The sequence below is a fragment of the Meleagris gallopavo genome, chromosome 1 (genome assembly GCF_905368555.1).
Source record: "Meleagris gallopavo chromosome 1, MGAL_WU_HG_1.1, whole genome shotgun sequence".
Lineage (NCBI taxonomy): Eukaryota > Metazoa > Chordata > Aves > Galliformes > Phasianidae > Meleagris > Meleagris gallopavo.
In genome coordinates this window covers 147721981-147749185 of record NC_139404.1, presented here as the reverse complement: position 1 = coordinate 147749185, position 27205 = coordinate 147721981, and the positions used below count along the sequence as shown (strand labels likewise).

General features: G+C 38.8%; 1 protein-coding gene across 2 annotated transcripts; it reads left to right on the top strand.

The window, feature by feature from the left end:
- Positions 1-789: 789 nt before the first annotated feature.
- Positions 790-25588, top strand: LOC146545689 (uncharacterized). Of its 2 annotated transcripts, none has more exons than XR_014880878.1 (2): positions 790-947; positions 20396-25588. XR_014880878.1 is itself a non-coding variant. In XM_085215641.1 (2 exons), exon 2 carries the CDS (start codon positions 13759-13761, stop codon positions 14590-14592), a length of 834 nt encoding a protein of 277 aa, XP_085071767.1. In that variant the 5' UTR covers positions 790-947; positions 2261-13758; the 3' UTR covers positions 14593-15128. The 2 variants fall into 2 exon arrangements, 1 of the variants encoding a protein (XP_085071767.1); XM_085215641.1 differs by lacking the exon at positions 20396-25588 and adding an exon at positions 2261-15128.
- Positions 25589-27205: the final 1617 nt, after the last annotated feature.

The following is a 27205-nucleotide window of genomic DNA, read 5'->3' as shown; positions in this document are numbered from 1 at the left end:
GAATTACTCTGTAAATTCTGTACAAACTCAACTAAATCTGTTACACTTTAAGGCATGGGGGAAGGGAAGGCTGATCAAATGTCAGTGTGGAACATTCATTCTTAATGTCAAAGCAACATAAAAATTTAATTATTTTTGTGATCTATAAAAGTCCTTGTCTTGTTTTAAAGGGCAAAGTTTTGTAAGCTTGTTATATACTTTTGACCTGTGACTTTTGAGAATTAAGAAAATATACTGAGAAATAAAGAAGTTCTAGCCACCCAAGTGTTTTAAAAAGAAAGACAAAAACTAATGTGGGCTCTCAAGTTTGATTTTTAATCAAGGTGTTGTATTATTTATTTATTTATTTTTACTCTTTAAAATCATTGTTTATAAGATTGTGGTTTTGCTGAGTTATAGGTTATAAAATTAGCATACAACATTAAACCACATTTCACACTCCAGCAATTTCTTTGTTTCTTGGAATGCAAAAGTGTATGGGCTAATTACAGCTTCAAAACAATCCATGAATGTGATGAACATCATCTTTTTTTTAGACAGGTTTATCAACACACATTTTGTTTTGCCTAAATAGGAGAACACATCTGAATAGCATCAAAAAGAAAAAGGACTGATCTTTTACTTTCACAATTCTTTGTTATAAATCCAAGGAAGTACTTGTTTTTCACTTGGTTTCTTAGAAATTTACATATTGTCAGATACACACACACCCCGAGACAACAGAGCGGCCGGGGCAGCTCTCAGCCGGGCAGCTCTCGTGAGAGTGGCTGACGCGGCTGGGGCGTTGCCAGGGCAACGGCTCTGCATCCACTCCCCTCGCCTAGAAAAAGCTTCAGGGACGGAGAGCAGGAGTCGGGGTTGAGAATCACCTGGGCTGATTTATCGAGGAGAAATAGTAAGCCACTCCTACACGGGACTCCCCAGCAAGGACGGGTTATCACTCTCAAGTGAGTAATAAGTGCGCGGGCTCCTGTTAACGACCCGGCAACCGGGCGAGGGCAGAGCCAGCACTACCGGCAACAGGGCAGGGCTGATCACGCACACCTCATTAAGACTATATTGTAGCGTTAGTGTGCCTGCTCGTTAGCAGTGGCTGCAGCCCGGCAGAAGCCTACCACCACGAAAATTGTGGAGACTCAGAAGGAAGTTTCATGCACATGCAGAAAGAAGACTGCAGCCAAAAAGAGCATGGAGACCCAGACTGAGGTCCTGTGCATGCTTGAAAGGATAGCTGATGCTCAGGCAAGTGTGGAGACTCAGACTGAAGCCCCAACACAAGATGCTAGTATACAGGTCACTGGCTGTCACAAGTGCCACAGCCTGGCCTTTGCAGTGCTGGGCGATGGAGGTGGCACTTGTATAAGATGCGACCAGCTTGCTTACTTAGTCAGCCTTGTGGTTGACCTGAAGAGGAGGTGGAGAGGCTGAGGACCATAAAGGAATGTGAGAGGGAGATTGATTGGTGGTTCCAGTCCTTATCAGCCTGAGATCTTGGCACACAGCTGAGGCTCCACATGGAGCATGACACCCCCTGCTGCCTTGAAAACAGATGGGAGAAGGGAACTGGCAGGAGACAGTGCTGCAGTGAGCCCTCTGTCCTCTCTTCCTCCTAGCAATGGTTTGAGAAAGGGAGAGTGGAAATGGGTACTGGCTCGGTGAAGTGGGCATCTCCAATCCCGACCATCCTTGGCTCCCCAGGTGCCTCTGCACAATAGGTTTTAGGCCCTGGAACTTGAGAGAGAGGTGAATGGGGGTGTGGAGGGAGATCTACCCATGAGGTTGCCTTGGGTGAAGCGGTCAACCCCAAACCTCAAGACTGCCTCCACCCGGAAGGACAGAAGGGTGGTGGTTGTAGGCAACTCCCTGGTGAGAGGAACAGAAGGCCCTATGTGTTGGCCTGACCCTAGCTGTAGGGAGGTGTGCTGCCTCCCTGGGGCACGGGTCAGGGACATTTCTAGGAAACTTCCTGGTCTGATTCGCCCTTCTGATTATTAGGCCTTATTGATAGTTCAGGCTGGCAGTGATGAAGTTACTGAGAAAAGCCTCAGGACTATCAAGAAAGACTTCATGGGACTGGGGTGGGTAGTTGATGGAGGGGGCGTGCAGGTGGTGTTTTATTCTATCCCTTCAGTGGCAGGGCAGGACACTGAGAGGATCCAAAAAACCCACCTCATAAATAATGGCTTAGAAGTTGGTGCAAACACAGGATTTTTTTTTTATTTATTATTATTTATTTATTTATTTATTTTTGGACCACGAGGCAATTTCCTCGGCACCTGGCATGATGACTCCAGATAGAAGTAGCCTGTCTCTGAGGGGTAAGAGGATCTTAGCCGAGAAACTGGCAGGACTCATTGAAAGGTCTTTAAATTAGGTATGAAGGGGGAAGGGGACAAAATGAAGGCCGCTGGGGTTGAGCAGGTTGTTTGAGGGCTCGTACCAAACTCGATGGGCTATGACAGTGGAGTACAAAGGGATGGACTGGGGCAGAGGGATGCTGGGGGTGCTGCTTTTCTAGGGAATCCTAGATCCTATAAAGGCGGTGAGATGGAAAGCCCAGCTGAAGTGCCTTTATATCAATGCACACAGCCAGGGAAATAAGCAGGACGAGTTGGAAACTGTGATGTACTTGGAAACTTATGACCTTGTTTCTATCACAAAAACATGGTGGGATGACTCCCATAACTGGAATACCTCCACTGAGGGATATCGACTCTTTAGAAGGGATAGGTGAGGTAGGAAGGCTGGGGGAGTTGCCCTCTGTATCAAAGAGTGGATAGACTGTGAGGAGCTCCCTTTCCAGAAACGGTCAGGAACAGGTTGAGAACCGGTGGGTTAGAATTAGGGACGGGTCTAAAAAAGGCCAGCTGGTGATAGGAATATACTACAGGCCACCTGATCAAGGGGAGACTGTTGATGAAGCTTTCTTGCTTCAGATGCAGGAGGCTTTGTGCTCATGGGCTCTCGTCCTGATGGGGGACTTCAGCCATCCAGATATCTCTTGGAAAGACCACACAGCAGGCTGCAAGTGGTCCAAGAGGCTCCTGGAATCCATTGATGATAACTTTCTAGTCCAGGTATTGGACAGACTGACCAGTGGTGAAGTGTTAGTGGACCTGCTGCTCACCAATGCAGAGGAGATTATTAAAGGTGTTAATGTTGGAGGCAGCCTGGGCTTCAGTGACCATGCTCTGGTCGAGTTTGTGACATCGAGGGATGTGGGCCTGGCAAAGAGTGGCATCAGGACCCTGAATTTTGGAAGAGCAAACTTTAAGCTGTCCAATGGACTGTTGTCCAAGATCCCCTGGGATGCTCTCTTTAAAATCAAAGATGTTGAGGAGAGCTGGAACTTGAGCCAGCAGTGTACTCTTGCAGTTCAAAAAGCAAATGGTATCCTGGGCTCCATCAGACGAGGGATGGACAGCTGGGACAGGGAGGTGATTGTCCTCCTCTACTCTACTCTTGTGAGGCCCCATCTGGAGTACTGTGTCCAGGTCTGGAGCCCCCAGTACAAGAAAGACAGGGAGCTGTTGGAGAGGGGTCCAGAGGAGAGCCACGAAGATGATCAGGGGACTGGAGCACCTCCCCTACAAAGACGGGCTGAGGGAGCTTAGCTTGTTCAGCCTGGAGAAAAGAAGGCTGTGGGGTGACCTCATTGCAGCCTTTCGGTACCTAAAGGGAGTCTACAAAGAGGAGGGAAGTCAACTCTTTGAAAGGGTAGATAACTGCAGGACAAGGGGAAATGGTTTGAAGTTGAGGGAGGGAGGATTTAGGTTGGATGTCAAGTGGAAATTCTTTACAGAGAGAGTGGTGAGGTGCTGGAACAGGCTGCCCGGAGAGGTTGTGGATGCCTCGTCCCTGGAGGTGTTTGAGGCCAGATTGAATGGGGCCCTGGGCAGCCTGGTCTAGTATTAAATGTGGAGGTTGGTGGCCCTGTATGTGGCAGGGGGTTTGGGGATTCATGATCCTTGATGTCCCTCCCAGCCCTGGCCATTCTGTGATTCTGCAGAGAAGGAACTAGGTATCCTGGTGGACAACAGGTGGACCATGAATCAGCAGTGTGCCCTTGCGTTCAACAAGGCCAACAGTATGCTGGGGTGCATTAAAAAGATCATGGCTAGAAGGATGAGGGAGATGATACCCTCAACTCTGCCCTGGTGAGACCATATCTGGAGTACTTTGTCCACTTCAGGATTCCCCAATTCAAGAAAGGCAGGGGGCTTCCAAATACAGTCCAGTGAGGACAAATATGACTAGGGAACTGGAATATCTCCCTTTTGAGGATAGGCTGAGAGACGTGGGACTGTTTAGGCTGGAGAAGAGACTGAGGAGGTAACTTATCAATGCTTCTACATGTCTAATGGGTGAGAATAGAGTGGATGGGGTAAGGATCTCTTGTTGCCCAGTGACAGGAGAAAGAACAGTGGGTACAAAGTGGAACAAACACATTTCCCTACGAACATGAGGAAAAAAAGAATATTTGAGGATGATGGAGTATTGGAACACACTGCACAGAGAGGTTGTGCAATCTCCATCTCTGGAGAATCTCAAAACATCCCTGGATACTTTGAAGTGCAACCTGCAGTAAGGAACCTGCTTTAGCAGGGGGATTAGACTAAATGATTTCTAGAGAGTCCTTCCAACCCTAACAATTCCATTATTCTGTGATACAAAGAGGCATGTTATAAACTGTTTAGTGACAGCAAGTGTTTATACTGGCAGTATTTAAGGACAACTAACATGTCAGAATGTATACCACCAATAAATGTATTCATAAATATTAATCCCAAACTCTGTATTCGACTCATTAGAACATTACTGTTTGTGTCCAGTTTAAAATACAAAAACAGTCAGAGACATCAGTGTAACGGATTTGTATAACAGATGTTTTTTATGGCACTAAGTACATGAAATGGTATATAAGTAAGAAATGCACTTTAAAATAAAATGCTTTTTATATGTAGCAAACAACCATTCAATACTGTTAAAGGTAAATTGAGCAATAAAATGTTTTATTCTGTCAATTTTATATGACAGAATAATTGACATATCAAATTGGATGAATATAGTGAATAGGTTTAAAAACAAACAAACAAACAACAACAACAACAAAAAACAACAGAATTACTAAGATACCACATCTTCATTATTTCTTTTCCTTTACATTCACTGCTCATGAAGAAAATCATTGCTCATAATCCATGGAGGATAAAGAAGAGGAAAAGAATAAAATGAGAAAAAAACATCAAAGTCTCTCCTTGATGAATAAATACTGCTTTACAAAGTGTCAAAACAGTGAAGCCATTTAGTTTTGTCTTAATAATTACTACATTTTAAAAAGAAATAACATAAAATATCACAGAAGCACTGCATCCCCAGATTACTTTTTTTTTTCCCCTCAGTAAATACTGAAACAAAGCCATTTTTAAAATATGCAGTTTCTTCTTTAAAATCTTATATTAATAATGTAATATGATTTGTAGTCATTGTTGGCATCTGCTTAATGGCATAAAAGAAGTAGCTTTCTTAAGTAGGTTGATAGATAGTAATAATACCATTAATGAAGAACCAATGCCCAGTCATGTGAAAGAGCATACAAAACTGTGTATATATTTTTATGGAGAGAGCAGCTGTGCATGACCAACAATAAATATTAAATATTTTAAGATTTAAATATATTTGTTGAAATTATGTAAACACAAAAAATGACAGAATGTTGTCTGACATGGCAAGATAAGAAGACATACAGACTTATGATGAATAACAAAAGGTTAAAATGTATGAGTGAAACAAGAACTTTGAGTTATTGCTAGGGAGAAGGTAGAAAGATTATGAGGATTACAGCTAAAGGAAAGGAAAATTTATTGAAAAAGATCTGGACACTTATGAGAAAAAAAGATTCAAAGCAGCAAAACAAAACTTCAACTATGAAATGAAAACAAAATAAATAAATAGTCTAAAGAATTGATAGAATTTAAAGAAAAATAAAGACTATAAGAGATTATGGGGTCATCAAAATAAGTAATAATTCTAAAGTGTAGAAAAGTTAATGCAATAAACAATTCAGACAATAATGCCTTACAAGAGGATGGGCAATAACACACAGACAAAAAAATGCTGAAACTGATTATTTTCTCAGAAAACATTCAATTTTCAGTATTTTCATCAGATTAGTAATATTATGGCCCAGTTGTCACAGCAATGACATGATTACTGTGCTATGTCATTTACATAGAGTTTTTATTTTTCCAATGTGGCTGTGTCGTTCTTGGCACTCTACATTTTCCGTTAATGTATGCGTTGCAAAATACCTTAGTATTCTTTACTATTCTTTCCACTGAAGAAAAAAAGAGGTGATACATATCACTTTTAAAACATCATAAGCTGAAACAAGTACGAGATATCAAGATAGATTCCAGTTTCTGTATTTAACACAGTCCAACATTCCATTTTATTTTTACAATTGAAAAACTAGTACTTATGCAGTGATCAGACAAGTAATAAATCTTCCATGTCAGCTAGTAGGAACACTGAGAAGAAAGTTGTTGTAAACATATCTATGTTATCTGTATACATTTTGTTTGAATCATAAAATTATATATAAGAAAAGGCAAAACCAGAAAATTTTGAAGGCTAGAGAAAAACTCTCACCTCTAAGAGTTAATTCTGTTATATAAATTATTTATGTGAGGCTACATATATAAGTGACAGTAATAATGTAATTTCTAGTAGATCTTTGCTAAGATATAGGACTTTTCTTTTGAAACTGATTTTTATTTTTCCTCTTCATCACTTATTTTAGTTGTAAGTACTTCAAAAGAATCATCATCTTGATCTCAAAATACCTCAGAGTGTTCCATAATATAGTCCAGAATTGTTTTCACTTTGTTGATAAATGCTTTGTAAAATATGTACATATATGTAGACAATATAATAGAAACAACACTTGGAAAAGCTTTGAGAGGAAAAGGCTGATGGTTTTACAGACCTTGTCAGTTACAATCAATATTCACTACTTGAATGTTCAAATCGAAGAAATTTTATGAAATGGGCTACAGCTGAAGCAGAAGTTATGCATTTCATACATAGGCTACTGTGTGAAATTCTGCAGTCTTTGTTAAGCAGAAGGCCAGCCTAGATGATCATGAATACTTACTTTCTGTGACTTTAACCACCAGAAGAAAATCTTCTATTGATAGAACTAAAATGACCTGCAAAATAAAGGTATTAGCAAACAAAAAATGAAACAAAAATATGTAGATGGTATGATCATCTCAGGCATTTCAATCTTTTATAAAAGTAATCTATACACATATAAAAGATAACAGGAAAATGCTTTTTCTTCATATTGGAAAACTATATATAGTAACGGCTGAAATAATGTGTCATTATGTCACATTTTAATCCAGTAAGCTTTATATACTGAAGCTCTGTACCACTAAAAATCATTTCTGGCTGTTACAAATTGACCACATGTGTCACCTTTAGAGGGTTGAATAAATTGCCTTGAAAAGTGCTCGTTTTTCCTTAGATGTATCACTTCTTATTCCCATAGATCCTGATTAATATGGGAAGTCATTTATCATCTATGTACACATATCTACTTTGATCAAAACTTTTTGCAACAATCTCTGAGGCATAATAATACGGAAAAAAATATGGCCCACATTGATAACTTGGTATTTTAAACAACTACAAAATATAAGGTTAAAAAAAAAAAAAAAAGGTAGAGAGGGAAAGAGAGAGAGAAATCATAACATGAGATGGTATGAAATTAAAAAAAAAAAAAAAAAAAGAAGTTTAAAATCCTATGAAATACTCCTAAAAAAGGAAGAAAATAATAAGTAAATAGATGTGAAGGACAAAGAAAACATTCTGAGGATGCGTGCACAGCACCCTTTTGGTAACACAGCTTGGATAACTGTTGATAAGGCAGGACAGAATACTGTGTCCAGTTTGGGCTCCCCAGTACAAAAAAGACAGAGATCTCTTGGAAAGAGTCCAGCGGAGGGCCACAAAGATGGTGAAGGGCCTGGAGCATCTCCCTTATGAAGAAAGGCTAAGTGAGCTGGGTCTGTTTAGCCTTAGAAGACTGAGAGGAGACCTGATCCAGGTTTATAAATATCTAAGGTGTGGGGGGCAGAGTGGTGAGGCCAGACTGTTTTCAGCAGTGTGTGGAGACAGGACAAGGGGAAATGGCCAGAAACTGGAGCATAGGAAGTTCCGCACAAAAGTGTGCAAGAACTTCTTCACGGTGAGGGTGACGGAGCACTGGAACAGGCTGACGAGGGAGGTTGTGGAGTCTCCTTCTCTGGAGATATTCAAGACTCACCTGGACACCTACTTGTGTGACCTGGTGTAGGGAACCTGCTTTGGCAGGGGGATTGGACTCGATGATCTCTGGAGGTCCCTTCCAACCCCTACAATTCTGTGATTCTGTGATGGGAGTGAAAAAATGTGTGAAAAGGAGATATGCAAAACTGTCTCAGAGACAGTAGAGACTGTCTTGTTTGTCCAAAGCTGGTAGTGCTGAAGAAGATGTTGACCTTCAGGTGACTCCAATGCTTGGAGAGCTTGCAATTGTGTGTACACATGTGTGAGTGTATGCATGTTTCTGTGCCTGTGGGGGGTGGGTTAGAGCTTCTTGGAAATAGCAGTAAATGGTGTTCAGAAACACGGTGGTGATATTTTATTGGTATAAGCATTCAGTGTCATGCTTCATCTGTTTTATTACTGTCATTGATCCTAGATATATGGTACACTGATTGTTGATTAATCAATAGAATTCTTCCTGTTTTGACTTAAACTATGTTAACTAAGACAGTGTTTGGTGTTTTTTTTTTTTTTTTTCCTGTGATAAATCCTACCGTATGCCATTGTTTATCTTCGTATTCATTTTCTCAGTTACATAATATTAGTTCTTTTTCAATATATGTCTTGCGGTTAGTTGTTAAAAAATAGATACAAATTTTGCTACTAAGCAGAAGGCTAATCTCTTTCTTAAGCTTGAATCTGAACGCTTTTTGGCTGCTGGCATTGCCACAACAGGTCCATGGGGTTCTAGTTCTGCAGTATACCTCTTGCAGCACGAGTCTCCCTTCTGTTAATTATTCAGGCTGAGCCCATGCAAAACACAGTGTACAAGGAGAGCTGATTATTACAAATTGAAACAACATTGTAGCATACATAGCTTACCTAAGGCAAGCATATACAAATGATGAACATTTTGTGAACTGATCCTATGACTATGATTATTAAGGAAACACAAAGTCAAGAATAATCATTCCTTACTTGCTATAAATATAAATAGATAAACAGTTTGAGGAAGATAGCCATTTTGTACACAATGCCTTTTACTTCTGGAGAAATTTGCAATTTGTGCAGCATTTAGTATGATAAAATACAAACACTTGAGTAAAATCTATACACTACAGGTCTGTTTCTGTTTCCATTAGAGATGAGAAACACAACACACAGATTAGAATATTAAGAAAGCAGAGAAAGTTAAGCAAGTTTTAAATACTACATTTAAACAAATAGAAAAGCAAAATTTAAGTGTTGTGCTTCGAGCATCCTGGGCTGCTAGAAGCCATTCTCACATTTACAACCAACATCTTTCAGTATTTGCATTTAAATGGTTGCAAAAAGAGTTGTCTGTTACACTGAGACACATTTAACTCTATTTAGATAAAGATCAGTTGCTTAATCAATGTCGAGTCACTAGGTTTCCTCTTCAGTTAGCAGAAATCAGACTGAAGTCAGAGAACAATATTTCCTACTGCAGTAGGTCTATTTTATGACCAACTTGTATCTGTCATCACATTGCTAAGACTATTTTATATTTGACTCCATTGATGCTACTTATTTCTCCCCAGTGATTATAAGTAGAGTTTTAAAGCATTCTGGCTTTGAAATGTCTAGAACTAGAGAAATTCCACCTCTAAGTCAAGAGTGAAAACTGCTTAGTAGGACAGATTGCTGTCACTTACAACCTTTTTTACTGGAGTCAGAAATAATCTCTAGGTGAAAAAATATTTACACAAAATAATAATAGGAAAAGACAGTTTTCTAAGGACTGAATATGCATGTTCCAAGATTTCGTATTACTCAGTATGAGGGTTTCTTTTTCCCTATACTATATCCTCTCAGTAATACAAAAAAATATATATATATTTTTTTATTTGCTTTTTTTTTTTATAGCCATTGAACAATCATAAAATTCTACCCCTTCAGAACAAAAACATTTTTCATTGCCAGTAACATTTCTCTAAGTTTTGAGATAGTAGATAATCAAACCTATTTTTCCTAAAGGATCTAAAGTTACTTCAAATATTTTCTCTCTTTAACTGATGATATGACATGTGTGCACTTATATTGCTCATTTTTCTAACAGATGTCTATTGCCCTCAGCACTTTCACCACATTTTTATTACATAGATAGAGGCAAGACATAATGTGGGTTGTGTTAAAACTGCAATAGTTGATTGAACTCTGTCTGCTGGAAAAAATAAAAATAATAATATAAAAATCTGATTTTATTGGAGGTTACAGTGGGATAGTTCTCGTTTGTTTCCTAAAATAATATTTCACTGTCTTATTCTTGCAGGCACAGCAGCACACAGAATGTGAAAATAGATACATGTGTCTTTTGCTTCTTTGTGTCGAGGTCAGCTTCTTTAGTTGCAAAGATTTATATAGAATGATGGAGTCTTTACAGAAGCTGAAATTTGAAAATACTTCTAAGTTAATTCTTTACACGGTAACGTCAGCTTATGCTGTCTTTATTCATCGTCTAGATTTTTTTATTTTTATTTTTATTTTCCATTAATAGGCCTGTAGGTGTAATATGGCATTCTGTTTTCAGCTTTATGTTTAATTACCATTGTGGATCAATTCCAGGAAGTCCAGAGGGCACTCAGAACTAACAAACACTCAAAAACACATATATTTTAGCCTTAGAAAAAGAATACCAACCCCATCTTTCAAAATAAAGACGCTGATGGAAAGCAGCATAGAACAACCTTTTTATAACAAAAAATTTACTAAATTGCACCAAAATATTAGGATATTAGGGCAAAAAATAAATGCTAATAAGGGCTTGCTGTATCAATTATCAATTTTTCTAAGAAGACTACTTCTTGACAAGGAGACAGGAGGTTCTAGATTGCAATTTTTTGAAAAAGGTATATGTTGCTTATACAAAGAAAAGCAGTAGGATCCTTGAGATAATGCTGTAGATCATCTGTTGCAGTTCTGTTTTTACATACTTCTATAAACAAATTGCAGGCAACAGTATTAGTCATCAGTCAAAACAAAGGCATATATGTTACTAAATTAGTACTGCTTGAGAATATTCAAGACAATTGTTTTCTATTCTGGAAGTAAATAGCATTATGCTTATCTGTTTCCTGTTGCAGAGGAACAGTAAAAGAGCACCTGAACTGTTTTGATGTTACATCTTCAGAATGATCTGTTATCAGTGCTTTAAAATTTAAAAGTGAGAAAAAGCTGTAATATTAATTCCTTTAACTGCAATCCATTCCATTTTCTGCTAACCTGAAGCAGCGTTAATTTGATAGGTCTTTTCTAATTTGTAATTAAATTTTGAAAAGAACTGTTTTCTGATGCTTTAAGCAGTGCAATAATTATTAATTTATGTTCTCTCATTTTACCTAGTGTTTATGCACTATGGACCCGACTCAGTATCCACTGAGATACAACTGTATATGAGATAAGCATTTAGATTATTCAGCATCCTTCTATTTCTAAACAGCTAAAACAAGATAAACTACATCACGATAAGTTTAGCTTACATCTCTTCTCAGCCTGGTTAACTGCTATATGTTTGCAAAAAGTTCTTACAGAAAACAAAACATTTACAGAAACAATATTAGAGAGTAGTGCCAACATTATACTACCTCAAACTGTTTGCAGAAGAGGGAACACACCTACAACCATATTTATTGCAGCCCTTCTTTTCAGACTTACTGTTTGTACAAGGATATGAAAACATTAAAGGGAAATTTGTTAAGTCATATCTGCTTTCACCTCAACCTGAAAACATGCCTTTAAATAATTAGTTTTGTACAGCATTCATGTACTTAGTTTACTTTGGCATCTTCATATTAATTCTACTGGTTTAGCGACAATTTACACACAAAAAGAAATTGGGAATCTATTACACTAGGAATTGTGCACACTTTACAGACATAAATGATTTGTGTCCTAACGTGCTGAGAAAAAGAATTGCAGAACAAGCACAAAGGAATTATTGTTGTGGCCAGAAAAAAATAACCTATCAGCCTTTTTTTTTTTTTTTTTTTTTTTTTTTTTTTAATAGTTTAAGAGAAAGTCAAAACAAAATTAAAACAAAACAAAAAAAAAAGTGCAGGGAGCAGAAAGATATCTCATAGAGACATACTTCTTGCCACTTGTATTCCTCTTCTTTTTTTCTTTTTTTCCCCCCCCCAAGTCTTCCTTAATTTTATCTTCTTTTCTGGAATAGAAGAGATTCAAACAGGTCTTATTTATGATTTTATTTGTGTAAAATTAAATTCCACAAATTTTCATTACAGTGTAAACACCATGCATTTCTATTTGAGCCAATCTTCATTTATATGGATTGTCTCTTAATATTTTATTTTTTGCCTTTCATTTTCAGATAGTTTTATAACTTTTCAGTGAGCGTGATCTTGTACAATGATCATGTATGAATATTTACTTCACCTATATGTTTTGCTACCCACGGTTTCTTAGAGTACTGTGATTGAGTTTTAGCAAAGCTATGTGTATTCTTTAGATATTGGAAACCAAAGGAGTTCAAGATTTTTGAAGTGAAAGATGATTACAAAACTGATCAAAAATCTACACTAGCACTGTTATTCATACAGCAAACAGATGGGTTGTACAAACAAAAGTATCTCTATTCAGTTCCTGTTCATTTAAAGAACCAATATGATTTTGATACTTCTGAAAGAATTCTGTATCAGCTGTTTGCCTGCAGCCCATAAATTTGGTATTGCTATTGCTGGTAGCAGGCCACAGGCTTTGTACCAACTCTATGAAGTCCCAGGACTGTTGACTTTTTGTCTTGATTTCTGTATTCTGTATTCTGCAAGGAACTGAAGGCCCTATATGCTGGCCCGACCCTACCCGCAGAGAGGTGTGCTGCCTCCCTGGGGCACGGGTCAGGGACATCGCTAGGAGACTTCCCAGACTGATCTGCCCTTCTGACTACTATCCACTATTGATAGTATAGGCTGGCAGTGAAGAAGCTGGTGAGAAAAGCCTGAAGGCTATCAAAGATGACTTCAGGAGACTGGGGCGGGTAGTTGAAGGAACAGGTGTGCAGGTGGTTATTACATCTGTACCTTCAGTGGCAGGAAACAATAGTGGGATCAGCCTAAACACCCATCTCTTGAACAAATGGCTTAGGAGTTGGTGCAAATGCAGGAGTTTTGTTTTTTTTTTTGATCATGGGGCAATTTACTCGGCACCTGGCATGATGGATGGCTGAAAATGGAAGCAGCTTGTCTCTATGGGGAAAGAGGGTTCTAGCTAAGGAACTGGCCAGACTTATTGACAGGTGTTTAAACTAGGTATGAAGGGGGAAGGGGACAAAATGAGGACCGCTGGGACTGAGGGGGCAGTTCGAGGCTCCAAACAGAACTTGATGGGTGGAGACAGTGGAGTTCAAAGGCTTGGAGAGGGGTGGGGGATGCTGCTTCTCTTAAGTGCCTGTATACTAATGCGCATAGCATGGGGAATAAACAGGAAGAGCTGGAGTTCTGCGTGCGGTCGCGAGGTCATGATCTCATTGCGATCACGGAGATGTGGTGGGACAGCTCGCATGACTGGAATGTTGTCATGGAGGGCTATGTGCTTTTTAGGGAAGATCGGCTGGCTAGGCGGGGTGGTGGAGTTGCTCTTTATGTGAGAGAGCAGCTAGAATGTATTGAACTTCACTTGGGGGAGAGTGATGTAGCAGTGGAGAGCTTATGGGTGAGAATCAAGGGGCAGGCTGGTAAGGGTGACACTGTTGTGGGTGTGTACTACAGGCCCCCTGATCAGGATGAGGAGGTTGATGAGGCCTTCCAAAAGCAACTGGATGTAGCATCACGTTCCCAGGCACTGGTGCTTATGGGGGATATTTGCTGGACGACCAACATAGCCAGGCACGCACGGTCCAGACGGTTCTTGCAGTGCGTTGAAGACAACTTTGTGATGCAGGTGGTGGAGGAACCGACGCGGGGAGGGGTGTTACTGGACCTTATTTTCACCAACAGGGATGGACTTGTTAAGGAAGTAAAGGTAGGGGGCAGTTTGGGTTGTAGTGATCATGAGATGGTGGAGTTCAAGATCCTGAGTGGAAGAAGCAAAGCTAGAAGTAGGATTGCTACCCTGGACTTTAGGAGAGCCAACTTCAATCTCTTCCGGGACCTACTTGGAGCTATCCCGTGGGCTCAGGTGTTAGAAGGTAAGGGGGCCTGTGAGAGCTGGTCAGCATTTAAACAGCTCTTCTTCCAAGCTCAGGATCGGTGCGTCCCTGTGAACAAGAAATCGGGAAAAGGTGGCAGGAGACCTTGTGGATGAGCAAGGAGCTCATGCGCAAGCTCAAAGGAAAGAAGAAGGTCCATGAAATGTGGAAAAAGGGTCTGACCACTTGGGAAGAATATAGGAATGTAGTCAGGGCCTGCAGGGATGCAACGAGGAAGGCTAAAGCCCATCTGGAATTGAATCTGGCTAAAGTGATAAAGGATAATAAAAAAGGCTTTTCAAGTATGTTAATAGCAAAAGGAAAACTAGGGAGAATGTGGGCCCCTTACTAAGTGAGGGGGGGGTCCTCGTAACGGGGGATGCTGAGAAGGCAGAGATACTGAATGCCTTCTTTACTTCTGTCTTCAGTGAAAAGGCTCCCCTGCAGGAATCCCACACCCTGGAGGTTAGTGAGAGGGTCTGGGGAATGGGAGACTTCCCTTTAGTCAGGAAAGAGGACGTGCGTGAGCGCCTAGGCAGTACTAAGGTCCACAAGTCCATGGGACCTGATGGGGTGCATCCACGTGTGCTGAGAGAGCTGGCGGAGGTCATTGCCGAACCGCTCTCCATCATTTTTGAGAGGTCTTGGACAACAGGGGAGGTCCCTGAGACTGGAGGATAGCCAATGTCACTCCGGTCTTCAAAAAGGGCAAGAAGGAAGACCAGGTAATTATAGGCCTGTCAGCCTCACCTCCATCCCTGGAAAGGTGATGGAACAGCTTGTGCTGGATACCATCTCTAGCCAACTGGGAGAAAAGGAGGTTATCAGGAGTAGTCAGCATGGGTACACCAAGGGGAGGTCGTGCTCGACCAACTTGGTGGCCTTCTAAGATGCTGTCACATGCTGGGTGGATGGGGGAAGAGCGGTAGATGTAGTCTACCTTGATTTTAGAAAGGCATTTGATACTGTCTCCCACGACATCCTTATAACAAAGCTGAGGAAGTGTGGGATAGACGAGTGGACAGTGAGGTGGGTTGAGAACTGGCTGACTGGCAGAGCGCAGAGGGTCGTCGTTGGTGGTGCAGTCTGGCTGGAGACCTGTAACCAGTGGTGTCCCCCAGGGGTCAGTGCTGGGTCCGATCTTGTTCAACATCTTCATCAATGACCTTGATGAGGGGATAGTGGCCACCCTCAGCAAGTTTGCTGATGATACGAAGTTGGGAGGATTGGCTGACATGCCTGAAGGCTGTGCTGCCATTCAGCGAGACCTGGACAGGCTGGAGAGCTGGGCAGTAAGAAACCGGATGAGGTTCAACACAAGCAAGTGTAGGGTCTTACACCTAGGGAGGAATAATTGCATGCACCAATACAGGCTGGGGGATGAGCTGCTGGAGAGGAGCTCTGCAGAGAGGGACCTGGGCGTCCTGGTGGACGACAGGTTGGCCATGAGCCGCAGTGTGCTCTCGTGGCCAAAAAGGCCAATGGCATTCTGGGGTGCATTAAAAAGAGCGTGGCCAGCAGGTCGAGGGAGGTGATCCTCCCCCTCTACTCTGCCCTGGTAAGGCCTCATCTGGAGTACTGTGTCCAGTTCTGGGCTCCCCAGTACAAAAAGGACAGGGATCTCTTGGAAAGAGTCCAGCGGAGGGCCACAAAGATGGTGAAGGGCCTGGAGCATCTCCCCTGTGAAGAAAGGCTAAGTGAACTGGGTCTGTTTAGCCTTGAGAAAAGACGACTGAGAGGGGACCTGATCCAGGTTTATAAATATCTGAGGTGTGGCGGCCATAGCAGTGAGGCCAGTCTCTTTTCAGTGGTACGTGGAGACAGGACGAGGGGAAATGGACATAAGCTGCAGCACAGGAAGTTTCGCACGAATGTGCGTAAGAACTTCTTCACAGTGAGGGTGACGGAGCACTGGAACAGGCTGCCCAGGGAGGTTGTGGAGACTCCTTCTCTGGAGATATTCAAGTCTCGCCTGGATGCCTACCTGTGCGACCTGGTGTAGGGAACCTGCTTTGGCAGGTGTAGGGAACCTCCTTTGGCATTGGTCTCGATGATCTCTAGAGGTCCCTTCCAACCCCTACAATTCTGTGATTCTGTGATTCTGTGATTTGTTTTGACTAGCCTGGACCTTTGTTTTCACCTTCTTTATAACAAGTTGTCTACCAGTGAAGAAACTCTTGTCTGATATGTTTTAGTTTGATCTTGGCTGTGTATACCTGTTTGTTGCATTGCTCATCAGTTTTATGCACTTTTTTAATTGTATATTGTGATAACAAGTAGTTGTCCTATGCAAAATCAGCTGCATACGATTCTATAATAAAACTGTAATACAGAAGAGTGCAGCCCTGTGATGACAATAGAGGCCCATTTTTTTACTCAAAATCTTATGTCACCAATGAAAAATACAGCATATAAACATGCAAATAAGAATTTATTTTCAGTCCAGATGTTTACGTGATGTAATACAAAAATATCTTGTTAATATCCTAGACAAAACTGTTGATTACACAACAGCTTCCTTTCTCAGATATTCTTCCATATCTTAGACATGGCATTTCTGGTACTTGTCAAGAAGATTTGCACACTCAGAAATCTTTTCTGATTATCATACAACAAAAGTAATATATATGTTATATATTCAGTTTCATATATAAAACCTCTCTGATGAGTGATAAACATTATTTTTATGCCAGATTCCAACCTTAAAATGAATAAACAAACAAACCAAATCTTACAGAAACGATAAATCTGGAGTAACATCAAAATAAGTCACCGAACAGAAGGCCAGATCTGTCTTTTTCAAAGTAAACTAGTACTGACATTAGGAATAATATTTCACAGAGCTGAGCTTCATGGTCAGAGATCAGCTCGTGGCCTTTATGTAGCAGTATTAATGTATAATAATTTGTCTTTTTTAATACATATTTTTTTTTAATAATGACCTTTGAATTTTCCTTCCTCTCTTTTCTATACCATAGTGATTTTCCAAGACAATGATTTTTCCGGGTGATCTTCAAATGAATTCAGTAGGATTTAGTATGAGATCATTCATAACCCAAACTGAAAAAATTTCATCATGAGAACCTACATCATTCCTGGAAAATGTTGCTGGAGGTTATGAACACTTTGGTCCTTAATGCTGAGATTATCATAAATTGTGGAAAAGCTGTAGGTAAAAAGGGCAGCATCAAAAGGTAGAGATAAAAAGGCAATTTATAAAATTGCTTATTCCAAAGTTAGAAGAAGTCTGCCAGTATGCAATTTAGGAAACGGGGATTTCTGAATATATAGCCTGAATTTTTATCTGAGTTTTTATTTCTGATTCTTGTTGATATCCAGCAGTCAGTAATTTTATTGAAGATATGCATCAGGCTAGGCAGTCTGTGGTTCCCAGGATCTTTTCTTCATTTTTATGCAAATATTTCTACTATATATTCAGTTCTCTAAGCATTTGAAATGTCTCCTGTCTCCATCTTCCTTACATTTTAATAATAATGATAATAATAAAGTGGTGGTTTGGAGATAATTCTGTTCTAAATAACAAATTCACAAATCAGAGGTTTAAATCTTTTGTATTATTATCATATCAGTTTGTTAGCTCTGTCAAGATTCTTTGGCATGGGGTGCTTAGATATGTCAATTTGTCTGTCTATGCTTAGACTGCTTTAGCAGGTGCTCTTTCACTTGTTCTATTGCTACAGACGGTGAAATCTTGATTTCTTCCAAGGAAACAAAACATTCTTTCTTTTTTATTCTTTGCATCAGAGGTCTAATACTGATGAAACTGCAATTTTTATGTCTAGTAGGGGTTCTACACACTAAAAATTTTAGATTCTATTTATCACAATATTATTTTAATAGAAGATATTTTATTTCTAAGGCAACTGGAATAACTTTTCCTTTGATGCTTCCAGACAAAGAAAATGAATGTATTTGTTGTTGTCATATTTCATTGTTATACAATGAAATCAAAGTTCGGAATATAAGAGCTGATTTTAAGTTTTACAGACAGCTGACAGATATGTTCAATGAAATAGTAAACAAAACCTAGGAAGCCACAGTTCTTGTTTTTTTTTTTATGGAAGCTTTTTTCTATATCAAAACATACAAAGATCTAACTACTTGTATACTTCTTTGCTTGTATGTTTATTTTCCTCTTCATAATGTATGACTTTAAATTGTTTTAAATAAATACTGTTGACTGGGAAATTAAGTCTCTCATTTGAGGTTAGTTATGACTGTTCTATATATGTTATTGAAGAAAGGTAGAGTTACAATAGAAATCAATATATGCAGACTTCTGCTTATCCCCTCCTGCAGCTGCTTAATGACTCCCCTGCCAGTACCAATCTCCCACAGCAAGCCATCGTCTCTGTCTGCTCTGCTGGACACTCCATGTTCCACAAATGCATAACTGTGTCCTCCCTCTAAAGGTTGGTCTGAGGGAAGGCCCTAATATGCTAGAGTAGATGTTTCAGGTGCTGCTGAAAACTATGCCCTGTGGCACATCAGCACAAACATCCCATACTGAACAGAATTTTCAGACTCCTACTCTGGCTATTGCATAAATTGCTGCTTCTATCTGCTATGTTGCTGGGTTTTGATGTTCTCTCTATTCCCAGCTGAAAGGAATTATTGACTCTTCCTAACTCCAGATTGAGTCAGAAAACAGATGAGAGAACCATTTGGCTAGAATTGGCTCTTAAAAGCTGTTAAAAAGTGCTAAAGCTGATCAAAATTATCATCTCTCTTAACTACCTGCATCAGCAGGCACCCTTCAGTTCCTTGGGCACAAAGAAGTCCTCTGCAGATCACCAAAATAAATAAATAAATAAATAAAATAAAATAAAAAATTCCAAGAGGTCAAAAAGATCTAGGAGAGACTAGAAAACTCTTCATTAATTGTTGAATCTCTTTGCTGCTTCTGTTTTCTCTGTTTCTCTTTTTAATTGTCCCACACAGTTTACTGAGTCTTATTTCAGAACGTTCAGTTTCTCTCGTCCTTGGGTATGGCTGCTGATGCTAGAGAATGGAATACAGCTATCAGCAGATGAGTTTCAGTAGACATTGCCTACTATGTTTGCTGCTTCCTTTCATTGGCCTCGTGTGTATAATATTCAATTTGATATCTAATTGAGAATTCTGAGGTGCCACAGACATATTTTCTCTCTGAAGAGCCACAGAATCAGAGAATAGTTGACGTTACAAAGAAGCTCTGAAGGCCATCTAGTCCAATGCCCCAATTAAGCAGGTCCATCTAGAGCAGGCTGTCTAGGCTAAAAAAGTGTTTCCTTGGTTTCATGTGGACCAAATTGTATGTTTGGAAACTTAGGGTCAAAGGACATTCTTAGGTTATAACAGCTCAGTTTCTACTTATTTAAAAGTAACAGAGCTTTAAACAAATAAACAAAAATTGGTAAAGTTTGAATTGAACAGTTTACGTTTGCTTACTATGCTTAGAATAATCATACTCTTGCTTAAATCTTTATGAACCTTGGGAATTTATTATTTATTTGTTTGTTTGTTTGTTTGTTTTTAATAAATATAAATTTCTTATCCATTAGATACTGTTGTTTGTGTAATCATCGATGTTGCATTTTATGACATTTTCAATAAAGTTTCATACTGTTGAAAACAAGACAGAAGTTTTCATGCATTATGTGTTTTGTAGCATAAAATAATGCATTTCCAACAGCTGCAATTCACAACAGTTTTGTGTTGATGTCTCACATATTTTTAATATTAATATTTTCTTAAGAGAAATTAATATTTTCTTAAAAGAAAAAGTTGTCATTTAAATCTCCTTATGTATTCAATTTCTTAAAAGTATCTGATTATTTGTTCTGTTACAAGTTTTATAATTCACACTCACTCTTACTGTAGTTAGTCATATAGAAAACTTGTCTGCTTTATTCACAGGATATGTTTGACTGGAGAAATACTAGACATTGATGCAGAGGCAGAAGAGTCATGCTTTCAAGAAAATGTATTTATTTCTTTATAAAGGAAAAGAGTATTTCAAGAGAAATAGCTTGCCCGAAGGGTGCAGATCAAGTGGCTATATTCCAACCTACTAATTTTCTGAATGAATAATACTGACAACTCCATTGACATCTGCAGCTCAAAATTTAACTAAAAGCATCTTTATTCTCCATTATATTTTTATTGGCTCAGTTTCCTATGTTCTGTCATTTTATATTTGTGAAATGGTAGATAACTCTTCAGAGTTATAGGGAAGGAGGTAATGACACAGTTCTGCTAAGATTACAGTAAGTGCTTTGCTACCACTGCATTAGAAGATGTTGTAGTTTGACATCTCAAAGAAGATCTTATCTTCAAAATGGCAAAAACAGAACTATATTCTATAACATAGAATTTCCTGAAATGAAATAAACAAAAAATCAGTATGTGAATAACAGCTGTAGTGGTAAAATCTCTACATAATAATTTCCTCTTCCATAGTAACAGGGACTACTATTCAGCTTCTCAGGAAACCTTCTATCTTCAAGTATTTTGTGGATTTTAAGCATAGCGTCTTATTCTTCATAACTTTCTTATCTCTCAGAATCTCTTCTCATGTATTTCCATTGAAAATTATTTATTTGTTTGTTTGGTTTTTTTTGTTCGTTTGTTTGTTTGTTTTTTCCTTTTATGTTAAACTAGATAAACCAGGCAAGAGTTTTTATAACTTGAAGAGAAGTGAAAATGTAGTGGATGGTGAGGAATAATTTGCAGGACAACATGATGGGAGTTGCTCACATGGTTTTCCTGTGAAAGTAGCACAAATAGCAGTCTGGCTCAAGCACCTGCACAAGAATGCGCACAGCATGCAAAACAGTAAGGAGGCATATTTAGTATGGAAGTATTGCCAATGTAAGAAGCTTTATCTGAAGATGGAGTGCATAATTTATTTAACTGTTTTGACACTCCCCTCACTTTATTGTTGATGCCATCTGTTGTGCACTGTGTTTCATAGGATAAGACTCTGTCAGTGTTACAATCTGGGTAGCAACAGGCCAGAGAGCTGTTCTAGGGAAAATGTTCTTGGGGCCCTGGGAGAAGTAAGGTAAATATGAAACAGCAATGAGCCCTTGGCAGCAGTGTTGACTGCCAATAGTATCCATGGTTGTGTAAATGGGAGCACATGGAGCAAGTCAATGAAAGTAATGATTCTTCTCTACATATCACATGTTAGATGACATCTACATACTGCATCCAGTTTTGGAAATGTCAGTTCCTGTTCTTAAAAGTTTTCAATATCCAACAGAACAAAAGCTTGAATGGCATGCTCTCGAATCATAGATGACCCTGTTTTTAGCAGTAGCTTGGACTTGAGACCTCCCGAAATCCCTTCACATCTGAACTGTGATTCCTTTGAATTACAGTTCTGAGTGCATTTGAAAAGGTGGGGCCTTGTTGAATTTACAGAAACATGAAGAAATAGCTCTCATGACAGGAGTGCTATGGTGGATGGATATATAAATTCAGGAAAAGTCAGGTTGCAAATGAGAGGAAGAAGCTATAATCTTTGTGCAAAGGTATGGTTGGTTATCCTTAGCTGATTGCCAGGTGCCCACAAAGACACTCACTTCTACTCTTCAGGAAAAGGGGGAGAAATTGAGTTGAAAAGAACCTATGGATCAAGAGGACAAAGATATCATTCACAAATTACTGCCAAGGACAAAACAGACTTGGCCTGAGCAAGATGAGTTTGACTTCCCGCAGTTGTAACAGAGTAGAACAGCGAAAAACATAAATAGAACTGAAAACATCTTCAACTTATCCCCTCTTTTTCACAGGCTCAATCTCATTTTAAAAGCATCTATCTCTCCTGCCCCAAACAGAATAGGAGAAAGAGGAATGGGTGTTGTGGTCAATCCATAACAGTTTATCACTGCTGTTCATTTATCCTTTCTCTCTTCCCCTGCTCCAGTGTGCAGTCTCTTCTATGGATTGCAGTCCTTCAGCAACTTCTCCAGTGGGGGTCCTTCTGACTTGACTGCAGTTCTTCAAGAACTGCATGGATCCATACCACTGGAGGCAGTCCTTATGGAACAAACTGGTCCAATATGCATTCCTGCAGGCTCTAGTTCCTGACCGAAAACCTGCTCCAGTGTTTCTGGTCTGGCTTCTCTCTGAAGGCAGCATTTCTGGTCTGGGATCTGCTCCTGCATGGGCTCTCTTCAGGCTGCAGCTTCCACCTCCTCCAGCCTAGGGCCCTCTGCAGGCTGCACAACACAAGACCTAACACTATTATGTTTGTCCTCAAAGACAACCTCCTTAGTGCACAAAGAAATTCCACTGCAGTCTGTAGAAAGTCAGTCAAATTTGGAAGATGTTATTGGTAAAGTGGCTAGGAACACCTGAGCTCAAACATGAAGAAGAAAATAGAACATGGAAGCAGTGCTGAACTACCCAGGATGATATTTCTTCAACATGTAAAGATTAAGCTTGGAAAGCTGAAGTTCAGCTGAAGATGAAACTAGGGAGGAATGTGCAGGGTGATTAAGGGGTTTCTGTAAATACACTGACAGAAAAATTAAATCTACAGAAAATATGGATCCATTCATCAATGAGGAGGCAGACCTAGTCATCAGGACATGGAAAAGAACAAGGTACTCTGTCCTTTTTGCCTCAGTTAGTTCTGTTAAAATTTGTCCTCATACCTCTCAGGGTCATAGACATGCAATATGGGAGAGTGAATCATTACTCACTGCAGAGGAAGATACAGTTAGGGAAAACTCAAGTTAATTGGGAAAACAGACCAGCAGGTGCATTCAGGGATGTTCACGGAACTGGCTGAAGTAATTGCAAGGAAGTGAGTCAAAGGAGGTTACTATTTTCTTCGGCACTTTTAAGACCCTGCCTGTTTTGCCTTCCTCGTACAAGCAAGATTTTAACATACTGAAGCAAGTCCAGAGGAGGAAGGGAACACCAGGATGGCCAGAAGGATTAAAAACGTTATGTACAAAAGAACCTAAACAAACAGAAATAACTGTTTTTGTTCATCCTCAAAAATGGATGGTGTGGGCAAGACTTTACTGCTGTCTGCAGCTACCCAATAGGAGCAGAGGAAGTGATAGATATACAGGGTGGAATATGGAAACTTTTGATTATGTGTAAATACGACCATTTTACCATGAAGATGTCAAACACATTAGCACATTTTCTAGAGAAGTTGTGATATATCTATTCTTGGAGATATTCAAAACTCAAAGGGACAAACCACGAGCAGAAGCATCTAATGAGACCTTCACTGAGTAGAACACTTAGATAACTCCAGTGGTCTCTTCCAAAGTAATGTTTTCTATGATTTTGACTCTGAAATTTATATTATTTGTCCTTAGACATTTATTTTAACTTTCTTGCAGAAAAGAAACAACAACAACAACAACAACAAACATTCACTTTGCACTTTTTTTGTTGTTTCATTGAAGGCCATACCTCATTTGCTCTTTGTCTTAAAAGCTGAGAAGTTTAGAAGCAGTGGTGTCCAGATATCTCTATATTTATTCCTTTTAAGTTCATCTTCAGAAGGAAACTACAAATTAATTTATAGATCAATTTCTCAAATATATCTCCACAGTGAATTATTTTGAAAAAGTAAGTTTTGCAATCTTTTTTTTGTAGGCTTACTTAGTAAAAAAATATAAGAAAAAAAGATCCCATTAGCACACAATGTACATTTTTCATTTCATTTTTCTTTCAGTATACTATGTCTTGCTTAAGAAAAAAAACCTTATGCATTCTGATCCCAGAAAAATGCTTGAAGGTAAAATTGATTTGAAATAGTTTAAGTTGTGGGAATCAAATGTTGTTTCTGCATTAGAATTGGATAATATATATATTTTTATTTCATGATCTCCGCTATCATAGTTCTTTTTGGGAGTCTTTCTACTTAACTTGGGGAAGATCTCTGATAGTTTGCGTCACTTATCGTCTAGATAACCCTTCCCAGGGACGCACGCTCTGTGTATAGGTGTATATAGGTGTATATATGTATATTTTGTCATACACACTGCAAGAATATCCTGCACGAGATCAAACCAGAGAACAAGTCATGGCATGCCCGAGGAAGCGCCTGAAGAGACATCGGAAGGCCTGGCATCATCCCCCGCCCCGGTGCTCCTTGTTTAACGAAGACTTGGAAGCAAATCACCATATCAATACGACAAGAAGAGCACTGAGACATCTTGGAAACAATAGGATGGCCACTGACTGACACCAGATAACAAACAAATTAACAAGTAAATAACAAATGTAAATCCTCTAATAAGATTGTGAACCTGGAGTACCCAGCCAGTGGGGAAATAGGGGAGAAGGGGGAGGCAAGGGGGAGAAAACAGGGTATAAAGGCTGTCATGCTGTGTCCATAGGCACGCTCCTGCTTGCGGGACGCCCGCCTTGCAATCGCGAATGAAATCTGCTGTTATCAGAGATACCGTCCTGACAAAATTATTTGGATATTTCCAACAAAGTCATCTAGACTTAAAGGCATCTATGCTTTTTTCTCAACAAGAATATTTCTCTGATTGGAATAATGAGTTTGAATGAGAATATAGTCAAGAATTCAAGATGAATAAGAGTTAGAAAGGAATGCAATGTAGGAATTTATTTTGGTTTACTAATTTATACCAGATGAGTTCTTACTTCTTGCCTTCCACATTCTTAAAAGTTCAATTTTGTTTTTAAATTTAGGTTCACACATTGTCATGAAGTTAACGTTGTATGGTTACCACTTAAAAAATCGGACAAAATTTTATATCATGAGCAAACCTAATCAAATTCAGTTTGATGACAGATATGTTCACTTTCACATACACACATGCATGAATATTCTACAAGGAAATCTTATCTCTGTTGTCTTACAGTAGGCGACTTATTTAGTTATCTATTCTGAACAACATTATGAAGTGTTTTTATTTTTCCAATAACAGTATAGGTGACTTGCTAATACTATAATTCTGAGTTAGTTAAATACGTATATACTAATTATTATTATTATTGTTGTTATTAAGCATGTTTTAAAATAATCTCTTTTGGAGAATGTATAGGTATTTTTGTTTTATTGCATTTTTCCCCATTAAAAATATTTACAGTTCTATAGAACAAGTGCAATTGACTTCTTATAGAAAGAAAAGTAGTACAGAAAAGTAATAAACAGTTATTTTAAAATTCCCCTGTACAATTGTCCCTTTTGCAATTATAACACCATTGTAAAAAGCATTTTTTTAGTATAAATTAGAACTAGATTTCTTTTTAAACATTATAAATTGAAGTCATTTTAGTGTTTAAACAAGAGTCTGAAACATGTTGAGTAACTATAACTGTATATTAAAAGAACAATGTTAACTTCCTTTAACCTTTCAACTCAAAAAATACTTAAAACTATATAAATATTTCTAATATATTTCTTTTGGAACGGTCAAATCTACCAAATTCTCAGACATTAATGCAGTCATCCTACTTTAAGCAGTGCATAATTCTGAAAACACTGACATTCATGGCATAATCCTACCTAACATTTTAGTTCTATGACTCACAAATAACCAAATTTGCTTGTCTCGCAATTGAAGAGGGTGACTTAATCACCAAGAAATGATGTACTGATTATCATTGTCCATCACCTTTTCTTCTGAAGCTGAGTCACTGTGAATATGCAAGTGAGGGTCTTCACACCAAATGAGAGCATAAGTGACCTTCATTCTAGCCTAGTGATTAGGGCACTCGAAATTGAAGCTCATTCATTTAGAGCAGGTGTCCCAATGACACTTATCTCTCACTGTAGGTGGTTATTTTTAACAGGGATTCATTTCCCCAAGGACATTTTGTTCCTTCATTCATATAATAAAAAAAAATTAGAAAGTCTCAGCACCCAGTCAGAATGGCTCAGCTTCATTATAGTCTCATAGTATCCTTATTCGAAAACATAAAAATACATACATATATCTTCCTTTCTTCTTCAGTGTTCATCCTTTCATTGCAAATATAGCTACACTATTTACAAATAAAAGATCCCATAAGCAACTAATTATTCCTAAAGAAGAAGACTGACATGCAGAGTTCCTAAAGGCACTCTGCGTGAGAAAAGACAACATTCTCCACCAGTCACTACTGAAATACAGGCTTATATTTTGATCTAGAAAAGCAAGCCTAGCTTACTACTTCTTGGTATCAACTCCAACTTACTGCGAACGTCAGATAAAGCAGTGAGTTCCATTGATGTCAGTTGTTAGTTAGGACTAGAAAGCTTGAACATTTTATGCCATGACAAGAGAAAAGTCTGTGCCATATAGCCAAGACAGGAAGCAGGATGCAGCAATATGTTAAATGGAAACAGGCTGTAAGGATGATATAGGATGAAAGATCCCAGAGTGGTCTCAAATAATTTGATTCCCTCTTAACTCTACACAATCTACAGAAGGAAGAAGGGGGAATTTGGAAAGAAAAGGAAACCAGAAATTCTGTCATAAGTTTTCTCAAGAACATCCCTTTCCATCTTGCCATAACAAATCGCTTATACTACAAATATGTTAACTTCTGTATCAAACTATGTGTACTTGAGGAAATTCTGCAAAACTGTCACATTATAAAGTATATGATCTACTCCAAAAGAAAATGACCCTTCTCAAGACTATAGAAGGATACAGCTATCTACACTATCACAATATTTAAGCAGAAACATCTCTTTCATCTATATATAAATATATACTTAACAACTAAAAGCAA